The sequence below is a fragment of the Biomphalaria glabrata genome, chromosome 16, assembly GCF_947242115.1.
Source record: "Biomphalaria glabrata chromosome 16, xgBioGlab47.1, whole genome shotgun sequence".
In the NCBI taxonomy this organism is placed as follows: Eukaryota; Metazoa; Mollusca; class Gastropoda; family Planorbidae; genus Biomphalaria; species Biomphalaria glabrata.
Genome location: NC_074726.1, coordinates 4,678,048 through 4,700,838, shown reverse-complemented (window position 1 = coordinate 4,700,838; position 22,791 = coordinate 4,678,048). Strand labels below are relative to the sequence as shown.

General features: G+C 40.1%; 1 protein-coding gene across 5 annotated transcripts; it reads left to right on the top strand.

Moving 5' to 3' along the window:
- Nucleotides 1-1,268: 1,268 nt before the first annotated feature.
- On the top strand, nucleotides 1,269-22,632 carry LOC106078693 (high-affinity choline transporter 1-like). Of its 5 annotated transcripts, none has more exons than XM_056013811.1 (11): nucleotides 1,269-1,379; nucleotides 6,662-6,942; nucleotides 7,505-7,612; nucleotides 9,836-9,991; nucleotides 10,859-11,007; nucleotides 11,859-12,005; nucleotides 12,726-12,855; nucleotides 14,395-14,612; nucleotides 15,322-15,437; nucleotides 20,152-20,352; nucleotides 21,760-22,632. In XM_056013811.1, the coding sequence occupies exons 2-11, from the start codon at nucleotides 6,777-6,779 to the stop codon at nucleotides 21,977-21,979; spliced, it is 1,611 nt and encodes a 536-aa protein (XP_055869786.1). In that variant the 5' UTR covers nucleotides 1,269-1,379; nucleotides 6,662-6,776; the 3' UTR covers nucleotides 21,980-22,632. The 5 variants fall into 5 exon arrangements, with proteins under 5 accessions (XP_055869786.1, XP_055869789.1, XP_055869787.1 ...); XM_056013814.1 differs by lacking the exon at nucleotides 1,269-1,379 and adding an exon at nucleotides 1,675-1,697; XM_056013812.1 differs by lacking the exon at nucleotides 1,269-1,379 and adding an exon at nucleotides 1,794-2,421.
- The last annotated feature ends 159 nt before the right edge of the window (nucleotides 22,633-22,791 follow it).

Below are 22,791 nucleotides of genomic sequence, written 5' to 3'. Positions count from 1 at the left end.
TGATGATAGACTCTTTAACAGCAGTTTGAAAGGCAATTCGTACATACACATTTCCTCTCTCTGTATATCATTCTAACTTTTATGATCAATTAACAATAGAACTATGTTGCCAGGTGAGTTAATAGGTCTAGGGGTATGCCGGGTTCCCCATCTCAACGCTGATTATTAACCTTCTGTCGGGGTTCTACTTTAGTCGTGGCTCGTCTGCCTGGACACCCCTAACAGTCTAGTAACCAAGTTATGAAATAATTACCAAAAGAACGACTAATGCAACTAGTAACGTATACTAGTGAATAACGAGATTGTATATAACAAAACAAAAGGTTTAATGGAGTAATGATATGATGAGGCATACATGACGAATAAATATTAGTAGCATTTACAAAGGCAACTTCAAGTTAAACATATCATTCAAATGAGATATAACACACCTTAAGCTCAGTGCCACAATTCGATCAGGGCTCGCGAAGCCCACAACCCCATGCCATGGAAGCACGGACCATACCAAAACAAATCACTGTTACTCAGGCTCGGCTACAACAGAGTCCCAAGCCTGCGTCCCTAAACAAGAAAAATACACGTTCCTTGAGACCGCCATTTACAATATTCTATTAATAATGACTTCAAAACTACAACGCGAAGAATAAAACAAAATAAACTAACTTACCCAATACTGGGGAAGAAAATACAAAAGAAAGATCCACCATCAGTACATCAGAAGCAATGACATCAACATAGCGCGTCCTTAGGAACTAGCGCACAAACCATTATGGTGCATAAAACTAAATATTACACAAGAAGCAACTCTAGATGCGCACGGCATATGTATCGAAAACCAAATTTTAGATAAACTAATATAAATATGCATAGGAGTGCTGCCAAAATGCATTCTCTCGTCGGTTTTGTTTTATATTGTCATAGAACTTATTGTTATTACCCGTCCTCTGCACACGGCCATCCAAGCTAGTACAGAAGGTGCGCAATGTTCTAGACTAGACTTTAAAGGAATGTTGACATTAGAGAGATAAATTGCGTCCAAGTCTAGGATCTAAAAACGAGCTGTGCTAAATGCGGGCTGTGATTCTATAAGTGTTTGTGATGTACTGTAAATGAATATCCTATCTCGTTGGGTTGCCTCCCTTACATTTATTACTGTCACAGTCTTAGTTGACATTGCATGATTTAATGTTCACGTCATGTTAAGAGTTTAAAAGACACGTGGAATTCCTGATGTAGAAAACAGGAAGTAGAATGAATGAAGTTGACTTTGAGTTCAGTCAAGTCAAGTCAGTAAGGTTTTGCTCCCGGTCCAGGAAGGTTGGACGTTGCTTCCTGGACTGGTGTATATATATGAATATGACATGAAAGTCGATGGACTGGTGATTGTTGATTAATAATATTTGAGAATTGATTTCATTATGTGCTTATTGAATATTAAAGTATTATTTATATTTCAATGGATATCTATAGTTGGAGTTCCAGTGTACCTAGTAGTAATTATTCTTATTGTTACCCGCTGGGATGCGGACGTGATTTGTAATCTAGAGACTCTAACATATATTGGATACATTTGATACCGCTGTTATGCGGATAGGATTGTTTATTGTTTCTTGACTTGTAGCACTAACAAGGAGTGCAGTATTATTATTATTGTGTTGTACAATAAACTTCATATTTGTCTGCTGAAACGGACTTAGGTCAGTTTATAGTATTTGTCTTGTCACGTGTCAAGAGTACTTCAGGAAGCACGAACCCAGCATTACACGACATTCGCAGTCTGCAACGCTACACCATTCAACATTCACTTTACAATTACTCTATTATGATTAAAACTCTAGAAGAATTTACTCCTGGCTTCACTATTAGCTGGTGGCCGATTTCCATTCTCAGGTTTGCACATAGATCTCAAAGGAGAAAATGCATATCAGGTACAAGAGCTTACTTCCAAAATGATAGTCGTGGCTAGAGCAGTTATTGCAAAAAAAAAAAAAAAAGTAAAATACTAGATTGAATTAGAGAGGACCCAAAATGTTGCTCTTAGCTTAAGAACCAAAAATCAGAAATAGCTGGAGAATCTTTGACGCTGACTGCAGAACTAGAGAGGATGATCCTAGCAATGGAATTAAGATGCTACAGAAAGATCCTAGGTATCCCATACAAAGACCTTATCACAAACAAAGACTTTAGAAACAGGATTAGTACAGTGATTGGACCACACGGTGGCCTGCTAACTACTATCAAATAATGCAAACTGAAATTATAGGGCCATATTTCAATGTCCGCATGGCACGCAAAGACCTTCCTTCAGGGAACAGTACAACGAAAATGAAGAAGAAATAGACAGAGAAAGCAACAGCAAGGAATTGACAGTCCAGGGAGATTGTGTCCAAGTCGAAAGACAGAAAGGAATAGAGAAGGAAGGTAAAAATGTGTACCAGAAAGACAGACAGACGGAGGAAGCTGATAATAAATATTTTTAAAAATTTCGGAAAGTAAGACGCATATTACAGAACTCATTGCGAAAATGAAAGTTGAATAGGACCCTTAATATAACGTGCTTCTTTTAATAGTTTTTAATCATTTCGCTGCTGTTCACGTCACGTAACCTAGTTTTTTTTTCTCCGCCCGCACTACTCGCGATAAAGCTTCATTATGACCGTGAAGATATTTAATCAATTAAAGAAATCATGAGTCTGTGTCTAACTGTGTAGGTGTAGATTTAAGAACATGATCATTGTCTTAAATGGTGTTGATCTAGTCTTTGCTATCATAAACACTGTAAAGTCTCATTGGTTCAACAGCCATCCTATGGATTAATCCTATGGATTAAAAGGTGAATGTATCATTTCTTAATCCCTAAAAATAGTTTTACGAGATTGTCGTATAGAGTTTTATAATTCCTTTCAGTCAAGGAGATAATTACATTAAAATTATGTAAGGATGGTGGACTGGTCGTGGGGTTTGCGCTGTCGTTTGGTCGTCTCGACCGTCCTGAGTTCATACCCTGCCCTTCCCCTCGTCTTGCTGGAGGTTTGCGCTAAGGTGTAGATTATTTTCACCTCTGAAGGAACATCCGAAACATGTTAAATATTTTACAAACAAAACAGGCATATTTTCCTAATTTTCTTGAAACCGTAATGCGAGGCGGCTGAGTGGTAAAGCGCTTGGCTTCCGAACCGGAAGGTCCCGAGTTCGAATCCGACTGAAGATTTTTTTTGATGTCTTGATCTTTACGGCGCCGCTGAGTCAACACAGCTGTATTGAGTATCTGACATTAGCTGGGGAAAGTAAAGGTTGTTTGTTATGCTGGCCGCATGACATCCTCGTTAACCGTAGGCCACAGAAACAGACGATCATTATAGATCGAGTCTATGATCTGAAAAGGGAACTTTCTTACAAGAGACTGTAAGTCTGTTTGTTATAGGCAACTTATTCAATGCTTAAATAGATTTTTTAAACCTCACACACTATATACTATTATCTTCAAGCTGATGCGGACTTCTTTTGAACTCTTCAGTCTACTCTACAGACATAAATAAGTAAAATGTAGAATGTGGTTTGCTATTACCTTCAGACTGTGTAATATGGAGAAGAAATATCATTTGTTTTTTCACCATTTTCTCTTTAAGTTTTGGGAAATTTTCAAACCTCTATTTCGTTGCTGTTCTTTTAAAAACAAGATATTTCTAAATTATATAAAAACAAAGATAAAAGAGCAACTAAAAACATTCAATTATATTGTTGTGCTTATTTTTATATTTAGGGCTAAATCTTTGTTTGTTTTTTTATCAAGAAAGAAGCTGACCAGTAAATTTAATACTAATATTCTCCCTCCCCCTCTCCCCCCCCCCCCACGTAGCCGCTCAAAACACTTGCACAAAAAGTCATCTGAAGTATAAGAAGTATAATCTAGTAAATTTTTAGCGGCCCCCGAAAGGGGAAAAGACGCTATTCGTTTTGTGTAGATCTCGTAAACTAAAAACGATAGTGAAAATCCGACATCATAATATTTTAGACCATTCAAAGTTCTGATGCTAAGGCTACTTTTTTCTTTTCTGAAAGCGAAAAATCAAATGTTTAAAATCACTTATGCAAGCATTTTTTTTTCATAAAAATACACCACTTTTGCAACTATTAACTATTAATAGTAACAAACACGGGAAGCTCCTTCCTACAACTGCGTTGTACCTTCAACACATTTATGCAAACGGTTTTAGTTGTTTTTTGTTTTTTTTCAAAAAAAAAAAAATAAAAAAAATATTATTTTTTTTTACATTTGTATTGCTAAGATATGTAAGTTCTGTTATACTAACTAACTACATTTATACAAAAATTAACTTTTTTTTTAAAGAGAAAAAGTCTATTTAGTATGCATATAAGTTGGACATAATTTAAAACAACAATTAATAAGTAGTTTTTCATATAATCGCGTAAACTGCATCGTTGTGCTCGGCTAATAGAACACTGAACTAAAGGATTTTTTTTATGGATTTTTTTTTACGGAAATGTTTTATTTTCTTGAGGAATAAGTGATTATCCCTTTACAAAAGAATTAGAGCAATTATACATTCATTATAAGACATAAGTTAGGCCAGGTTCACATCTAACTTCACATTAACTTTCACTTATCCTTTGGTCTGTGGACCGCTGGGGCACCAAACAAGATCCATCAACCTTCTTCTTCCATTCTTCTCTGTCATTTGTCTTTGATATAATTTCATTCTGAAGTTCTTTCTGAAAATATTGAAACCTTTTTTACCTGCCTGGGTGGACCACTTCGAGGGCCAATTTTGAGTTTGTGTCTCCACAAAAACTGTCTTTGTAGCCTTGTTTAAAATGTCGGATTAAAAAATAAGAGTTGAATCGAAATCGCGAATACAAAATCCTCTGAGGTTTGTATCGTGAAAGGTGCTTGGTTATTATAGGCACACGGAAAGTAGTAACTTATTCAATTTTCATAGCAGCAAGTGGGAGAATTAGGGATATACTAGTCAGTAAATGAAAGAATCAGGTATGGGCTATTTATATATATATGTATGTATGTATGTATGTCTTGGCCTAAGAGGTTTCTTGCCCAACCTTGACAGGCCCGTGGGCCACATACATTTCCGACACACGTGTCACGGGCCGTGTCACTTAATTTCGTTGAGTCCAAATAAATCCGTCAGGGCCGGCCTTAGGTAACTGGAGGCCCTAATTTGAAGTAACAAAAAGTAAATAATAAAAATCGAAATAATAAAATTATGCAATTTGTTCAAAATATCTAAATCTCCTGGGCCTTTCGTCTAACTAAGTTAAATTATGTAATGTGTTCAAAAATTTGGATGAGGGAATAGAGTCGCTTCACCATTAGTCTGTTGAACCGTTGGTGCACCACACAAGATCTGTTGACTATCTTTCTCCATTCCTATCTCTCCTTCGCCTTGGATAGAATTTCATTCTTCCTCTTCTTCTTTTTCCTGGTACTGTTTCCTGAAGGAAGGTCTTTGTGAGCCCTTAGGACCTCGCAATGTAGCCAGAGAGTTTGAATTACGTTTTTTGACAGTGGTTAGCAGGTCATCGTGGGGTCCAATAGCTGTATAAATCCTATTTCTAATCTCTTCATTTCTGATGCAGTCGTTGTAAGTGACACCTAGGATCCTTCTCTAGCATCTTAGTTCTATTGCTAGGATCCTCTTCTCGAGAACCTTTACGGGTTGTAATAAGGCTCACGGGCCTTAGGTTAGGCAACACTATTCTTATATAGGAGCCCTGGGCTTCTTGTACAGACATAGATCCAAATTTAAATTGAATATAACAAGAAAGTTTACATACATACGCATAGCTTCGAAGTGAGTGTAATAAAACTAATGAAACAAATAGAGTAAGAGGCTTTAAAATGAACTAGACATTTAACATATAATACTAGCAAAACTAAGATATGAAGGTTCCGACATGTGTTGACCATAAAAAAAGAAATGTTTGTAGGGGCTTGATGCTGCTATTTTTGTTACGTTATGTTTACAGCTACATTTGCATGCGTTATCTTAGCAATAATAGATGTTTAAACACATGGATGTGGCCCGGTTCTGGGAGGTGCGCATAATTTTTTTGGAGAGCTAGATAGTCAAACTAGATGTTCCACTGCTAATCGATGTTTCAAGTGCTCCTCGTAACGTATCTAGTTTTGGCATATTTTCTTCACCTTCTTTTCTCAATAGCCTTAGTACCTTGATGCTGCTATTATTGTTACATGTCATGATTACTGCTACATTTGCATGCGTTATCTTAGCAATACTAGATGTTTAAGCACGGCGACCTATTTATATTCAGATGTCATTAGAACTACAGAGAGTCTAGACAGAGTCTACATAGAATCTAGACAGTATACATAGAGTAGCCAAAAGTGAGAGTCTACAGAGATTCTACAGACAGTATACAGAAGCGTGGTCGAGATTCTAAGTGCGCTTGAACTTAGCTTGGCTTGGCTACCTATGAAGGGGTCTCGAGGTTCGACACCCGACTCGGGCAGAGTTGTGTTTACTGAGCGCCTAAAGGCAGCACGGAAAAACCTTTTCTCAGATACCCCCCTCCAACTGAGATTAGACCAAAGCGCTCTGAGCATGCTATAAGCATAAAAGTAGCGCTATATAAAAGCCATAATTTATTTATTTATTTACAGAGAGTGTAGACAAAGACGAGTCCACAGAGATTCTACAGACACTATTCAGTGACTAGACAAAGAGTTTTCTAGAAAGCGAGATTCGCGGCTGAGTGTTAAATAAGTAAACACCATCATGGCGATCAACGTGCCCTGCCTGGTGGCCGTAATACTTATGTACGTCCTCGTCCTGGTCATCGGAGTGGTCACTGCCAAGAAGACTCACAAAAGTCAGAACAGTGAGGAGGTGATGATAGCCAACAGAAGTTTAGGATTTGGTGTGGCCTTTTTCACACTCACAGGTCAGTGGTCTCTTATAAATGTAAACATCTTCTTGAAAGCAATACTTTATAAAGTTCACCCCATTACATTACAGAAATCGTCTCAAAAAATCAAAAACTATAATATGAAGCATAAATCTCAAATTAAAAGTTGAAATAATAAATCATAAGAATAAGGAATGTAACTCACATATAATGACATGATTCAAATTTAGTGGATACATCCTTAATCTGTGGATAACCTATATAATGGCGTTCCACACACACGTCAACCACACTCACGTCAACCACACACACGTCAACCACACACATGTCAACCACACACATGTCAACCACACACACGTCAACAACACACACGTCAACCACACACACGTCAACCACACTCACGTCAACCACTCGCACGTCAACCACACTCACGTCAACCACACACACGTCAACCACACACACGTCAACCACACACACGTCAGAGATTTATCAAAGTGACACATATTTTTACATTGAAATCTTAAAAATTCAAAAAAAAATCTAAGTAAAATTTAAATAGATGTTACCGTTAAAAACTATAATCATTTCTCCTATTCAGCCACCATGATCTGTGGAGGATTCATCAACGGGACGGCGGAGTTCGCTGCCTGGCACGGTCTGCTACAGACCCAGGCGCCTCTTGGATACTGTTTCGGATTTTTCATAAGTAAGTAAGTAAGTAAGATTGGTTTCTTACTTTTTAGGTCACCTTCACATATCCCTTAGTCTGTAGAACCGTTGAGGAACCACACATGATCTGTCGACTGTCTTACCCATTCTTCTCTGTATTTTGGGTTAGGGAGAATCTCTCTTCTGTTCTCTCTGCCTCTTCTTCTTTTTCCTGGTACTGTTACTTGAAGGAAAGTCTTTGCGAGCCGTGAGGACCTAGTGATATGGCCATGAAATACTCATTTGGTTTTTTTTTTTACAGTGGTCAGCGGGTCGCCGAGGTGCTCAATTGCCATAGTGACTCTGTGATGTGGTCTTAATAGTTAATACCTAGGATTCTTCTACAGCAGTGATGCCCAAAGTACGGCCCGCGACGTGGTTTCATCCGGCCCGCCGAAACGTCGGCACAAAAAGTAGAAAATCCTCCCCCCTTTTAAAAAAGTTGAAAATGTATCTTTTTCTTCGTTAGGGCCCTCACTTTTTCTGTGATGGAATGGTACCATGACCTTTAATGAGTGTGCGTTTATGAGTTTATGAGATGTAGCTCTGAATGTAGAATCTACCAGGAAAAGTGAATGGATCTATTTTGTGGAACATCCATTTATATATTTGTAAAGAAAGTTTGACTGTTTCAAAAACAATAACATATACAATGGCATTGGAGCCGCGTCTAAAAGATTGGTTATACTACGCCAAGAGATTTGAGGGTCGATGGGAATATTTAGCAAAAAGAGACAAGAAAATAAGTTGGTGGTAAAAGTAGCTACAATGTTGCTTAAAAAAAGTACAGAAATGTAGCCATTTTTAGACGCTTAAAAAATGATAGACTTTAAAAATCCCATTAATTAATGTAAGTACTAGATTCAATAGTTTCAAATAGTTTCAGGTGAATTTTGATTTCATTGTTGTGTACCTTTTCGCTGATGTGGCCCGCTGCACGCGTGTCGAAAGTTAAAATGGCCCGAGGGTCGAATTACGTTGAGCCTCACTGTTCTACAGCATCTACATTCCGTTGATAGGATTACCTCGTTTTAGATAATAAAAGCATAAAACTAAAAAGAATACGATGAAATGTCTCCGACTTGACAAGGAAGCGTGCAGAACTATGTATTTCTACCGGTGAAGCTCTAAGCCAGGGGTTCTCAACCTGTGGGTCGCGACCCTTTTGGGGGTCGATTGACCATTTGCCAGGGGTCGTCTAAGTCCATCGAAAATATGGATTGTTATTGTCTATCCTACAATTCTGAATTTGTGTATGTGGGGGGGGGGGGGGTCGTCGCGGCAGAGTGGGGGATTGTAAAAAGGGGTCGCCGAGCTTAAAAGGTTGAGAACCGCTGCTCTAAGCTTTACAACCAACTCAAACAGATGTCCTATTAACTAAATAGTATTTAACGTCTTTCTCCATAAAACAAATTGCTTACTTATAGAGGTCATGGCATCATTATCAGAGTTGAAAGAAGAACGTTTGTCCTCAGAGTGTAGTATTTAGTTCAGGAAAGACACTACATGCCTCTATCGGCCAATCATTTGGACAGGTTGAAGGTTGTAGGAGAGATGGAAGAATCACTGACAGAAGTGCATAGATTTAGAAGTTTATGCAGAGAAAAGAAAATGTATTTGACTACAGTTTTAATTGTTAGATTGAAAATCTTTCAGACCGCCAATAGCGTCGATTAAGAAGAAATTTATGCAGAGAAATAAAATAAATTTGACTACAGATTTAATTGTTAGATCGAAAAACTTTCAGACCGCCGTTCGCAGTAACTTTATTTTCGCAAGCAAATCCACTTACCTTTTGTTTGTATTCTTATCTTATCTTATATAATACAGACGTTACTTAAAATAAAAAGGAAATGATTACGTCTTGCGCGTCATGCAATGATCTATCATGCATGTTGACCAACGCCAAGTCACTGGTTTTCCTGGCTAGCTCAGGCAACCCATTCCATGCTCTAGGGAAGAAGGAGTATTTGTACAAATTTGTTCTAGCATATGGAACGAGTAATATGCCTTTATCTTTGTGTCTTTCTGATTATTTTTTAGATTTTGTTTTTTTATATTTTTATATATCAGTGTTTTATGTATAATTGCTACTTTACTTTTGAGTCTTTTTTCCTGAAGGCTTTTTAAATTTTGTGATTTTACTAAAGGTGTTACTCTAGTCAAATGTGAATATTCGTTTGTTATGAATCTCACTGCTCTATTTTTTGTCTGTTCCAAGGTGGGTTCATCTTCGCTCCCAAGCTGAGGCGAGAGAATTACGTGACCATGTTCGATCCCTTTCAGTACAAGTATGGACGTAAGATGGGATCCCTGCTGATCATTCCTCATCTGTTTGGAGATGTCCTGTGGTCAGCCACTATGTTGGCTTCCCTTGGTGAGTGTTGAACTGTTGATAATGTTGATGTATAACGAATTACCAAAAAAAAACTAACAAAGCAACCTAGAAATCACCCAGAATAGATAATTGAAGACAGAAAAAAAAATGAAAATATCTCCTCATTTCACTGTAGAACTAACAAAAACGTTTTTTTTTCTAATGAGGAAGGAATATGTTACTTGAATCGAGTAATTCATTCATTTAGCTGATAGACACAGATTTGATTTATGAAAAAGTAATAATATTTAGCGAGGCTCAGTGAAAAAGCGCTTGGCTTCCGAACAGGGGTTCTTTGGTTCAAATCTTGATGAAGACTGGCATTTTGAATTTCAGGTTCTTTAAGATACATCTGAGTCCACCCAGCTGACATTAGCTGGGGAAAAGTTTAGCCGGTTGGTCGTTGTGCTGGCCACATGACACCCTCGTTAACCGTGGGCTACAGAAACAGATGACCTTTACATCATTTGCCCTAGAGATTGTAAGGTCTGAAAGGGGAACTTGACTTATATATGACTAATATATAGAGACTTAATGTAACATACTTTTCGGTATATTTAAATATGTTTAGGTATTGATGCGAGGAATTTAATTTTTTAAGGGAAAAGTATAGGTGCTTGAAATATGAATATCTGTAAAGTACAAGAACAATATCATTAATAATTGCATGAGCAACATTACAAATAGTTTCATGTACGAAGTTTGAAATACTTATATGAGAAACATCAGTTATTATTTGTAACATCCCAATAGTTAATTTAAAAATATTTAAAACAGTTACGTGGTTTACATCTGTAACGGTAAAATTTAGTTCATGAACAATTTTTTTTACATCGTTACAAATGTGCAATTATTTTAATCTACCAGGGGCCACTGTCGCTATTATAGTTGACATCGACTCCACCTTGTCCATTATTGTCTCCGCCCTTGTCGCTGTGGTCTACACTATTTTGGGCGGACTATATGCAGTGGCGTATACAGATGTCATTCAGCTGATACTGGTGGCTGTAGGATTGGTAATCTACACATCTATTTTTGTATTGAGTTTTAATCAGATGACGACTGACTACGAGACTAATCAGATGACTACTGACTATGAGACTAATCAGAGGACTACTGACTATGAGACTAATCAGATGACTACTGACTATGAGACTAATCAGATGACTACTGACTACGAGACTAATCAGATGACTACTGACTACGAGACTAATCAGATGACTACTGACTATGAGACTAATCAGATGACTACTGACTATGAGACTAATCAGATGACTACTGACTATGAGACTAATCAGATGACTACTGACTACGAGACTAATCAGATGACTACTGACTATGAGACTAATCAGATGACTACTGACTACGAGACTGATCTCGGGATATAAAAGAATGACGGAAGGGGAAGAGACATAGAAAAGAGTAAGGAATAGAGAGAGCAAGAGAGAAAAAAAGAGAGATGTGGAGAATGACGAACTAAGATAGAGGTAAAAAGGTTAAGAGAGAGAGAGAGAGAGAGAGAGAGAGAGAGAGTTAAGTGAGGAGAACGAAAAAAAGGAGGTAGAGATAGAAATGAGAGTGGTAGAGAGGGAAAAAGCTAGGGAAAGAGAGTGTGGTAAATAAAGAGAGGAAGAAAAAGGAAGAGAGAAAAAAGGAAGAGAGAGAAAGAGTGACGATGGGAGATGGGGAAATGACCTAAAAAAAAGAGACCTATATGGAATCACGTAACTTTGATGAATTTAAAATTTGATCCAAAATTTAATGTCAATATTTGATTTCTCCAACAATTGTATTTTAACATGTAAATATATATATATATATATATAATATTACTATCCTTGACTTACTTCATATAAGTATTTTCCAGGTAGTAGCTTGTCCTTTTGCCTTGACTGACCAGAATGTTAATCTAAACAACATCTCCAGTACATGGGTTGGGGAGGTCAAGTCAGGTACTGAATGGGTGTACTTGGACACTTACTGTCTCCTAGTTCTGGGAGGAACTACTGTCCAGGTAAGATTAAGTTTCTTTGCGATCTTTACATGCTCGTGGAAACCATAGTTAGCCTTTCCTGAAATATTATATGACAACAAGTGATAGCGCATTGAGAAAACTAAAAGGTAAACAAACAATAAATTGTACAAATATTTCTAATCGCTCAGATTTATTATGTCTAGGTCATTCGTGCATACAAGGCTGATCCAAACTAATTGATACCATAAAACTTAATATAAGATTTTTTTAAAAGTATTTTTATGTTTATGAGTTCCTTGTTATTTTTAGGGTCCTCCGATTGAGGGAGGGACATTAAACACACATTACTGTCCCGCCATGATCTAACCAACATTTATGCCAAGTTTTATCAAGATTGGTCAAACGGTTTTGATTTCTATGCGGGACGTACATAGGCCTACATAGGATGGCTGCCTGGTCGTGCGGTTTGCGCGCTGGACTGTCGTTCGGATTTATCGATGGTCCCGGGTTCAAACCCTGCCCGCTCTCATCCCCCGTCGTCCTGCGGGAGGTTTGGACTAGGAAGTAATTATCTTCAACTCTGAAGGAACATTCGAAATAAGTAAAACATTTTTACAAACATACATACTTACTCCTTACATTCTACTTTAAAGACTAGACAAACACCCCTTAGCATTGAAATTGTGTATTGTTGATCTTCAAGTGAGATTGAAACTAATTAGTTGTCATTTGCTAATTGATGTTGTTATTCTATTGCAGCCCTTCTACCAAAGAATTTTAGCGTGCAAAAATACCAGAGTTGCTGTCGTCTCTACGTTAGTGGCGGCAATATTCAGTTTTCTTTTGACTCTTCCAGCCGCTGTTTTGGGACTTGCTGGATCCGCCGCTGGTAAGCGCCAAGGCTTCAATGTAATACCATTCACTTTGAGTTTTTTTCCCCACCAAAGGAGCGTTATCGTTCCGATCTAAAAAGAAAATATAAATAGATTTGTATGACACAACTTTTTGTTATTCCTTTTTCCACTAATGTACCCAGGCTGTTTTAAATTTTCAGCACTTTTTTTCTAGTAGGCTATAAATGCTAGAGCCACAGACCTATATATATTATATCTAGACTGGAAAACGGAAACAAATTCTTATCCGCGATTGATCAACTCACAGACCTATATATATAGATTGTTATGTATTAATCACAGAACTATATACTCACGCAAATTCATGAAATAAAGCCATTTCCTGTTAGTTTCCATAAAGATAATAATCCAAAAATCCTAGAAGAACTTTATTGTATTGTACTGAAGGTTCTTTTTGTTAGATCAGGTCAGATCTATATTTATAGATTCTTGTTTTGCTCCATTAAAGATTGGAACAGCACTGACTACTGAGAAATCGAGAGACACACACATTTAGAGAGATAGAGACACGCACATTGAGAGAGATAGAGACACTCACATTTAGAGAGATAGAGACACTCACATTTAGAGAGATAGAGACACTCACATTGAGAAAGATAGAGAGAGACACTCACATTGAGAGAGATAGAGAGAGACACTCACATTGAGAGAGATAGAGAGAGACACTCACATTGAGAGAGATTAGACACACACACACACACATTGAGAGAGAGAGAGACATACACATTGAGAGAGATAGAGAGAGACACAAACATTGAGAGAGATAGAGAGACACACACACACATTGAAAGAGATAGAGAGACACACACATTGAGAGAGATTAGACACACACACACACATTGAGAGAGAGAGAGACATACACATTGAGAGAGATAGAGAGAGACACAAACATTGAGAGAGATAGAGAGAGACACACACATTGAGAGAGATAGAGAGACACACACACACATTGAAAGAGATAGAGAGACACACACATTGAGAGAGATTAGACACACACACACACATTGAGAGAGAGAGAGACATACACATTGAGAGAGATAGAGAGAGACACAAACATTGAGAGAGATAGAGAGAGACACACACATTGAGAGAGATAGAGAGAGACACAAACATTGAGAGAGATAGAGAGAGACACACACATTGAGAGAGATAGAGAGAGACACACACATTGAGAGAGATAGAGAGAGACACACACATTGAGAGAGAGAGAGACATACACATTGAGAGAGATAGAGAGAGACACAAACATTGAGAGAGATAGAGAGAGACACACACATTGAGATAGAAAGAGACACACACATTGAGATAGAAAGAGACACACACATTGAGATAGAGAGAGACACACACATTGAGATAGAGAGAGACACACACATTGAGAGAGATAGAGAGAGACACACATTGAAAGATACAGAGAGAGACACACCAGACAGAGAGAAAACTAAACATGTATGATTACTTTGTTTTTAGTAACTTGTATTACCATCTTATGTTCTTTATCAAATCATTTTTCTTAGATTGGAACAGCACTGACTACACAGGACCACTACCTATCCCAGAAGAACGCAGAAGTCACATTCTTCCCATGACGCTCAGCTACTTGGTTCCACTTCCTGTTTCTATTATTGGCCTTGGCGCCATTTCTGCCGCATCGATGTCGTCTGCTGATTCCTGCTTTCTGTCCATAGCCACAGTGATGACAAAAAATGTCTATAAAGATATCTTCAGGAAAAACGTGAGTAGGGATGTAGCAAAAGTCAATTGCTTCATCAACCGTTTGATTGTCTAAGAGCTGAGCCAAAGGCTCTTCGAGAGCTTTGGATTTGAAAAAAAAACAACTGATTTAACAGGGAAAAAAACTTGTTTGAACAACCGTTCTGTCTGGAAGAGATCCGAGTCAATGCCTATGTAAAGCATTGCTATTTCCGATATATCTGACACTCCGGGCGCATGGGCTAGAATGCATGGCCAGAGCCGAGTATACCAGGAACCTCCGCCATATTCCTATGTTGTACCAAGCTAACCGTGTAGACTCGCCATTAGTGTAACGGTCCCTTGAGGAAGGCGCATGGATTATCATCAACCTACGCCAAGAATGAGCAGATTTACAAATCGCGAGACGGTGCCGTTAGGAAGAATGATGTTTTATTTATACTTTACGAAGTTGCTTTATAAGTTGTAAGAGCAACTACCAGTGTGCACTGTATGGGCGATTTTCATCACTAGTGTATCCGGTGTAGAGAATACAAAATCACCGATAAACATGGCCATATAATCATTTTTTGTTTTCACATCCCAGCACTGTAGAATCAAGTTTCTTAGCTATTTCAACTGCCTTGGACTTTATTTTTTTTAAATTATTAGATTCCTTCACATAGTTTACTTTTACTATTTAGCTTAAAATCTCCAAAAATCTTCATCTGTATGATACTTTTCCTCTACAGGCAAGTGACCGAGAACTGATGTGGGTCTTGAGAATCTTCATCGTTCTGTTTGGCACTGCAGGCACAGTGCTGGCCATTAAAGCCACGTCTATATACGAGCTTGTCGTTCTGGCCAGGTGAGAAAATGTTACTGTTTCTCACCTACCATTCTCACTCTCTCTCTCTCTCTTTCTCTCTATCTGTATCTATCTATCTATCTATCTATCTATCTATCTATCTATCTATCTATCTATCTATCTATATCTATCTAATTTTTAAACATCTTCTGTTTCGTTGTATTTCCCATGTACTACATAATTGTGTCTTCTCTTATATGTTGACCAGTGAAGTTTCTCCTTCCTTGGTGAAGATGAGCACTATTTCATATTGTATCTACACGAATACGAGCTCAATCTTATTTTATATTTACATAAGTATAGTCGTGGAGTGGAGTGACGATATAGCCGTGGAGTGGGGTGACGATATAGCCGTGGAGTGGAGTGACGATATAGCCGTGGAGTGTAGTGACGATATAGTCGTGAAGTGGAGTGACGATATAGCCGTGAAGTGGAGTGACGATATAGCCGTGAAGTGGAGTGACGATATAGCCGTGGAGTGTAGTGACGATATAGCCGTGGAGTGGGGTGACGATATAGCCGTAGAGTGGAGTGACGATATAGCCGTAGAGTGGAGTGACGATATAGCCGTGGAGTGGAGTGACGATATAGCCGTGGAGTGGAGTGACGATATAGCCGTGGAGTGGAGTGACGATATAGCCGTGGAGTGGAGTGACGATATAGCCGTGAAGTGGAGTGACGATATAGCCGTGGAGTGGAGTGACGATATAGCCGTGAAGTGGAGTGACGATATAGCCGTGGAGTGGAGTGACGATATAGCCGTGGAGTGGAGTGACGATATAGCCATGGAGTGGAGTGACGATATACCCTTGGAGTGGAGTGACGATATAGCCGTGGAGTGGAGTGACGATATAGCCGTGGAGTGGAGTGACGATATAGCCTTGGAGTGGAGTGACGATATAGCCGTGGAGTGGAGTGACGATATAGCCGTGGAGTGGAGTGACGATATAGCCGTGGAGTGGAGTGACGATATAGCCGTGGAGTGGAGTGACGATATAGCCTTGGAGTGGAGTGACGATATAGCCGTGAAGTGGAGTGACGATATAGCCGTGAAGTGGAGTGACGATATAGCCGTGGAGTGGAGTGACGATATAGCCGTGGAGTGGAGTGACGATATAGCCATGGAGTGGAGTGACGATATAGCCGTGGAGTGGAGTGACGATATAGCCGTGGAGTGGGGTGACGATATAGTCGTGGAGTGGAGTGACGATATAGCCGTGGAGTGGAGTGACGATATAGCCGTGGAGTGGAGTGACGATATAGCCGTGGAGTGGAGTGACGATATAGCCGTGGAGTGGAGTGACGATATAGCCGTGGAGTGGAGTGACGATATAGTCGTGGAGTGGAGTGACGATATAGCCGTGGAGTGGAGTGACGATATAGCCGTGGAGTGGAGTGACGATATAGCCGTGGAGTGGAGTGACGATATAGCCGTGGAGTTGGGTGACGATATAGCCGTGGAGTGGGGTGACGATATAGCCGTGGAGTGGAGTGACGATATAGCCGTGGAGTGAAGTGACGATATAGCCGTGGAGTGGAGTGACGATATAGCCGTGGAGTTGGGTGACGATATAGCCGTGGAGTGGGGTGACGATATAGCCGTGGAGTGGAGTGACGATATAGCCGTGGAGTGGGGTGACGATATAGCCGTGGAGTGGAGTGACGATATAGCCGTAGAGTGGAGTGACGATATAGCCGTAGAGTGGAGTGACGATATAGCCGTGGAGTGGAGTGACGATATAGCCGTGGAGTGGGGTGACGATATAGCCGTAGAGTGGAGTGACGATATAGCCGTGGAGTGGAGTGACGATATAGCCGTGGAGTGGAGTGACGATATAGCCGTGGAGTGGAGTGACGATATAGCCGTGGAGTGGAGTGACGATATAGTTGTGGAGTGGAGTGACGATATAGCCGTAGAGTGGAGTGAAGATATAGCCGTAGAGTGGAGTGAAGATATAGCCGTGGAGTGGAGTGACGATATAGCCGTGGAGTGGAGTGACGATATAGCCGTGGAGTGTAGTGACGATATAGCCGTGGAGTGGAGTGACGATATAGCCGTGGAGTGTAGTGACGATATAGCCGTAGAGTGTAGTGACGATATAGCCGTGGAGTGTAGTGACGATATAGCCGTGGAGTGGAGTGACGATATAGCCGTGGAGTGGAGTGACGATATAGCCATGGAGTGTAGTGACGATATAGCCGTGGAGTGTAGTGACGATATAGCCGTGGAGTGGAGTGACGATATAGCCGTGGAGTGGAGTGACGATATAGCCGTGGAGTGGAGTGACGATATAGCCGTGGAGTGTAGTGACGATATAGCCGTGGAGTGTAGTGACGATATAGCCGTGGAGTGGAGTGACGATATAGCCGTGGAGTGGAGTGACGATATAGCCATGGAGTGGAGTGACGATATAGCCGTGGAGTGGAGTGACGATATAGCCGTGGAGTGTAGTGACGATATAGCCGTGGAGTGTAGTGACGATATAGCCGTAGAGTGGAGTGACGATATAGCCGTGGAGTGTACTGACGATATAGCCGTGGAGTGGAGTGACGATATAGCCGTGGAGTGTAGTGACGATATAGCCGTGGAGTGGAGTGACGATATAGCCGTGGAGTGTAGTGACGATATAGCCGTGGAGTGTAGTGACGATATAGCCGTAGAGTGGAGTGACGATATAGCCGTGGAGTGTAGTGACGATATAGCCGTGGAGTGGAGTGACGATATAGCCGTGGAGTGGAGTGACGATATAGCCGTGGAGTGGAGTGACGATATAGCCGTGGAGTGGAGTGACGATATAGCCGTGGAGTAGAGTGACGATATAGCCGTGGAGTGGAGTGACGATATAGCCGTGGAGTAGAGTGACGATATAGCCGTGGAGTGGAGTGACGATATAGCCGTGGAGTGGAGTGACGATATAGCCGTGGAGTGGGGTGACGATATAGCCGTGGAGTGGAGTGACGATACAGCCGTGGAGTGGAGTGACGATATAGCCGTGGAGTGGAGTGACGATATAGCCGTGGAGTGGAGTGACGATATAGCCGTGGAGTGGGGTGACGATATAGCCGTGGAGTGGGGTGACGATATAGCCGTGGAGTAGAGTGACGATATAGCCGTGGAGTGGAGTGACGATATAGCCGTGGAGTGGAGTGACGATATAGCCATGGAGTGGAGTGACGATATAGCCTTGGAGTGGAGTGACAATATAGCCGTGGAGTGGAGTGACGATATAGCCGTGGAGTGGGGTGACGATATAGCCGTGGAGTGGAGTGACGATATAGCCTTGGAGTGGAGTGACGATATAGCCTTGGAGTGGAGTGACGATATAGTTGTGGAGTGGAGTGACGATATAGTCGTGAAGTGGAGTGACGATATAGCCGTGGAGTGGGGTGACGATATAGCCGTGGAGTGTAGTGACGATATAGCCGTGGAGTGGGGTGACGATATAGCCGTGGAGTGGAGTGACGATATAGTCGTGAAGTGGAGTGACGATATAGCCGTGGAGTGGGGTGACGATATAGCCGTGGAGTGTAGTGACGATATAGCCGTGGAGTGGAGTGACGATATAGCCTTGGAGTGGAGTGACGATATAGCCTTGGAGTGGAGTGACGATATAGCCGTGGAGTGGAGTGACGATATAGCCGTGGAGTGGAGTGACGATATAGCCGTGGAGTGGAGTGACGATATAGCCGTGGAGTGGAGTGACGATATAGCCGTGGAGTGGAGTGACGATATAGCCTTGGAGTGTAGTGACGATATAGCCGTGGAGTGGGGTGACGATATAGCCGTGGAGTGGAGTGACGATATAGCCTTGGAGTGGAGTGACGATATAGCCGTGGAGTGGAGTGACGATATAGCCGTGGAGTGGAGTGACGATATAGCCGTGGAGTGTAGTGACGATATAGTCGTGGAGTGGAGTGACGATATAGCCGTGGAGTGGAGTGACGATATAGCCGTGGAGTGGAGTGACGATATAGCCGTGGAGTGGAGTGACGATATAGTCGTGAAGTGGAGTGACGATATAGTCGTGAAGTGGAGTGACGATATAGCCGTGGAGTGGAGTGACGATATAGCCGTGGAGTGTAGTGACGATATAGTCGTGGAGTGGAGTGACGATATAGCCGTGGAGTGGAGTGACGATATAGCCTTGGAGTGGAGTGACGATATAGCCGTGGAGTGTAGTGACGATATAGCCGTGAAGTGGAGTGACGATATAGCCGTGGAGTGTAGTGACGATATAGTCGTGAAGTGGAGTGACGATATAGCCGTGAAGTGGAGTGACGATATAGCCGTGGAGTGTAGTGACGATATAGCCGTGAAGTGGAGTGACGATATAGCCGTGGAGTGTAGTGACGATATAGTCGTGGAGTGGAGTGACGATATAGCCGTGGAGTGGAGTGACGATATAGCCTTGGAGTGGAGTGACGATATAGCCGTGGAGTGGAGTGACGATATAGTCGTGGAGTGGGGTGACGATATAGTCGTGGAGTGGGGTGACGATATAGCCGTGAAGTGGGGTGACGATATAGTCGTGAAGTGGAGTGACGATATAGCCGTGGAGTGGAGTGACGATATAGCCGTGGAGTGGAGTGAAGATATATCCATATGTTCATTTTAATTAAGTTGTGACTTCAAAGTTGAATACTTTAGAGAGCAGACGACATTTGCACGATTATTGAAAGACTTCTTGTATTTTTCTCCTTGTCTCCATTTTAGTGATTTCATGTATGTCATACTGTTCCCACAATTGGTGTGTGTCCTGTGGGTCAGCATGACCAATACTTACGGGATGGTCTCCAGTTATTTCGTAGCTCTCATTATACGCATCTTAAGCGGTGACCCGACGTTAGGCATACCAGCTGTGATCAAGTATCCAATGTATGAGGAAGAAACTGGAACACAGCTGTTTCCGTTCAGGTCAGTACTTTTTTTTTTCTTTGCCTCCTCGATAGTCTTAGCTTCTGTTTCATTGTATAAAGCTACAACAGAATATTTTTTAAGATTTGAAAGTTATTTTGTATTAAGATTTCGTCCATCTGCATTATTCCCTTTTCTTCTTATCTTATACATTACAGACGTTACTTTCTATGTTATACATTTTATTATTAGCGTTTATTTTGTATTAAGATTAATTTCGTCAATCTCAATGATTACTTTTATTCTTATCTTATAAATTACAGACGTTACTTTCTATGTTAAACTTTTTATTATTAGCGTTTATTTTGTATTAAGATTAATTTCGTCAATCTCAATGATTACTTTTATTCTTATCTTATAAATTACGGACGTTACTTTCTATGTACTATACTTTTTATTATTAGTGTTTCTTGACTGTGAGTGGTCACTTTCACATTTTGTGCCTAAAGGTGTGTTGAATTAATTGGTTTTCAATCAGATTCAGCTTTCATCATGACATCAAGCGCATTAATCCTGTCGCTTTATTTACGTTTGACTAAATGTGTGTGTGATGTTGACGGTCTGATGTAATACTATCAATAAGTTACATTACACATGCTTTCTCTCTTATCTTATCTTATATAATACAGACGTTACTTCAAAAAAAAGAAGATGATTACGTCCTACGCGTCATGCATTCAGTCATGCATATTAACCAATGACTTAAATTCTGCCAAGTCACAGGTTTTCCTGACTAGCTCAGGCAACCCATTCCATGCTCTAATAGCACTAGGGAAGAAGGAGTATTTGTACAAATTTGTCCTAGCATATGGGACGAGGAATGTGTCTTTATGTGGCCAACTTAGATTTAACAGATCATTTTACTTTATTTTTTGTTTGAAGATTATTATATCCTGGTGAGGCAGTTAACCAAAATGTCCAGAAGGGGAGCGGGAAGGTTTCGAACTGGGAACTTCGAGACGGCAGTACAGATGGCACTCCGCAAGACCAGACAGCCATCCTGGTTTAATCAAACTCCTACTTCTAATGATGTTATCTAATGAGGTTATCTTTGAATCCTGGGATTGAAAACAATGGGATTATAAGCCATAAGAAATACAATGAAAATGTTTTGCTATGAATTGGTTAGAAATGAAGACCTTTCCGGTTAATGATTATAGCAGGATTCCATTCTACAAATTTTCGCTTTGTAATCTGATGGGAGACTTGTAAAATTTCTAGGAAAATCGTGACAGCCGTTTTAACAATACCCGTCCACCAATTTGATTCCTGAACCTAATGAAGAATTCGCAAGCTAATAGGAGGAAAAGTCAAAATATCAAGTCATCATGGTAAGGAACGAAAGTTGGATGTTTCATCTTCTGTTTTTAAATTGATTTTGTAAGCTTTCTTTTTTTGTATCTACAGAACTTTTAGCATGATCTGCGGCTTTGTAACTTTGATCGTTGTCTCAGCCATTACCAACTTCCTGTTCGCTAATGGTTATTTTCCCATCGAGTACGACTTCTTCAGCTGCCAGCGTCAAAGAACGTACCAGAACCGCAGCAACGAGCATCAAAAAATGGAAGTTAAGAAGAAACTTCTACAGCAGCAGGATCTCATCATTAATGGAGATTCGAAACAGTAGCTCGGGAGTCATTGGGTACCTAGCAAAACACGATTACTTATTTAAACAGATGTTGTCGGCCTATGAGCCACGAACTGGGCTTTCCAAGCATCAGGTCTTGCCTGGAGGGTATATATTTATAAAAGCTCCTCCTTGGTGGTCATGGTACACAGATTCTCATGTGGTCGAAAAACGTTAACAAGGGCACAAAGAGCAAGAAGTCTGAAATCTATAATATATTTGCGAAACACCACTCATATTCTGTATATATGACCATAACCTAATCACTAATTAACATGAACAGATAGGCTAAATCTTGGGATTTACAATAGACTTGGATCACAATGCAAGTTTTAAGCTCCCTCTCCCCTTTTTTTTTTTTTATCTCCTATAGGGTTACACAACTAGCATTTCAATGTTAAGTTGCATGTAAGGTAGGAATAGGATACATCTATATATATAAGTTTTACTACAAGTTTTACTATGTAGCAATTAAATATTGGTGAGTGTGTCAAGAGATTTGCCTAATAGGTTCTGGGTGTGATATTCACTGCATGAAATCTTTTTTTTTTTTCCATCCATTCTCACACATTTGAAAGAAAATGATTTAGAAAATTGTTAGAAAGTTTGAAATTGTGATAGTTCTATTAAATATAGTTTCATGGTCTTCTGAACCTTTTTTATTTTGTTTATTAAAAGTAAACAAAAAAACAATATAGTTCAGGGATATAGCATTTATATCCCACTTCATTTCTGTTAGCTTCTTTTATTCTCAGTAGTTTATATAATTTTATAAGAACAAGTATGATTAGTAAATGTGATTTTAGAACACA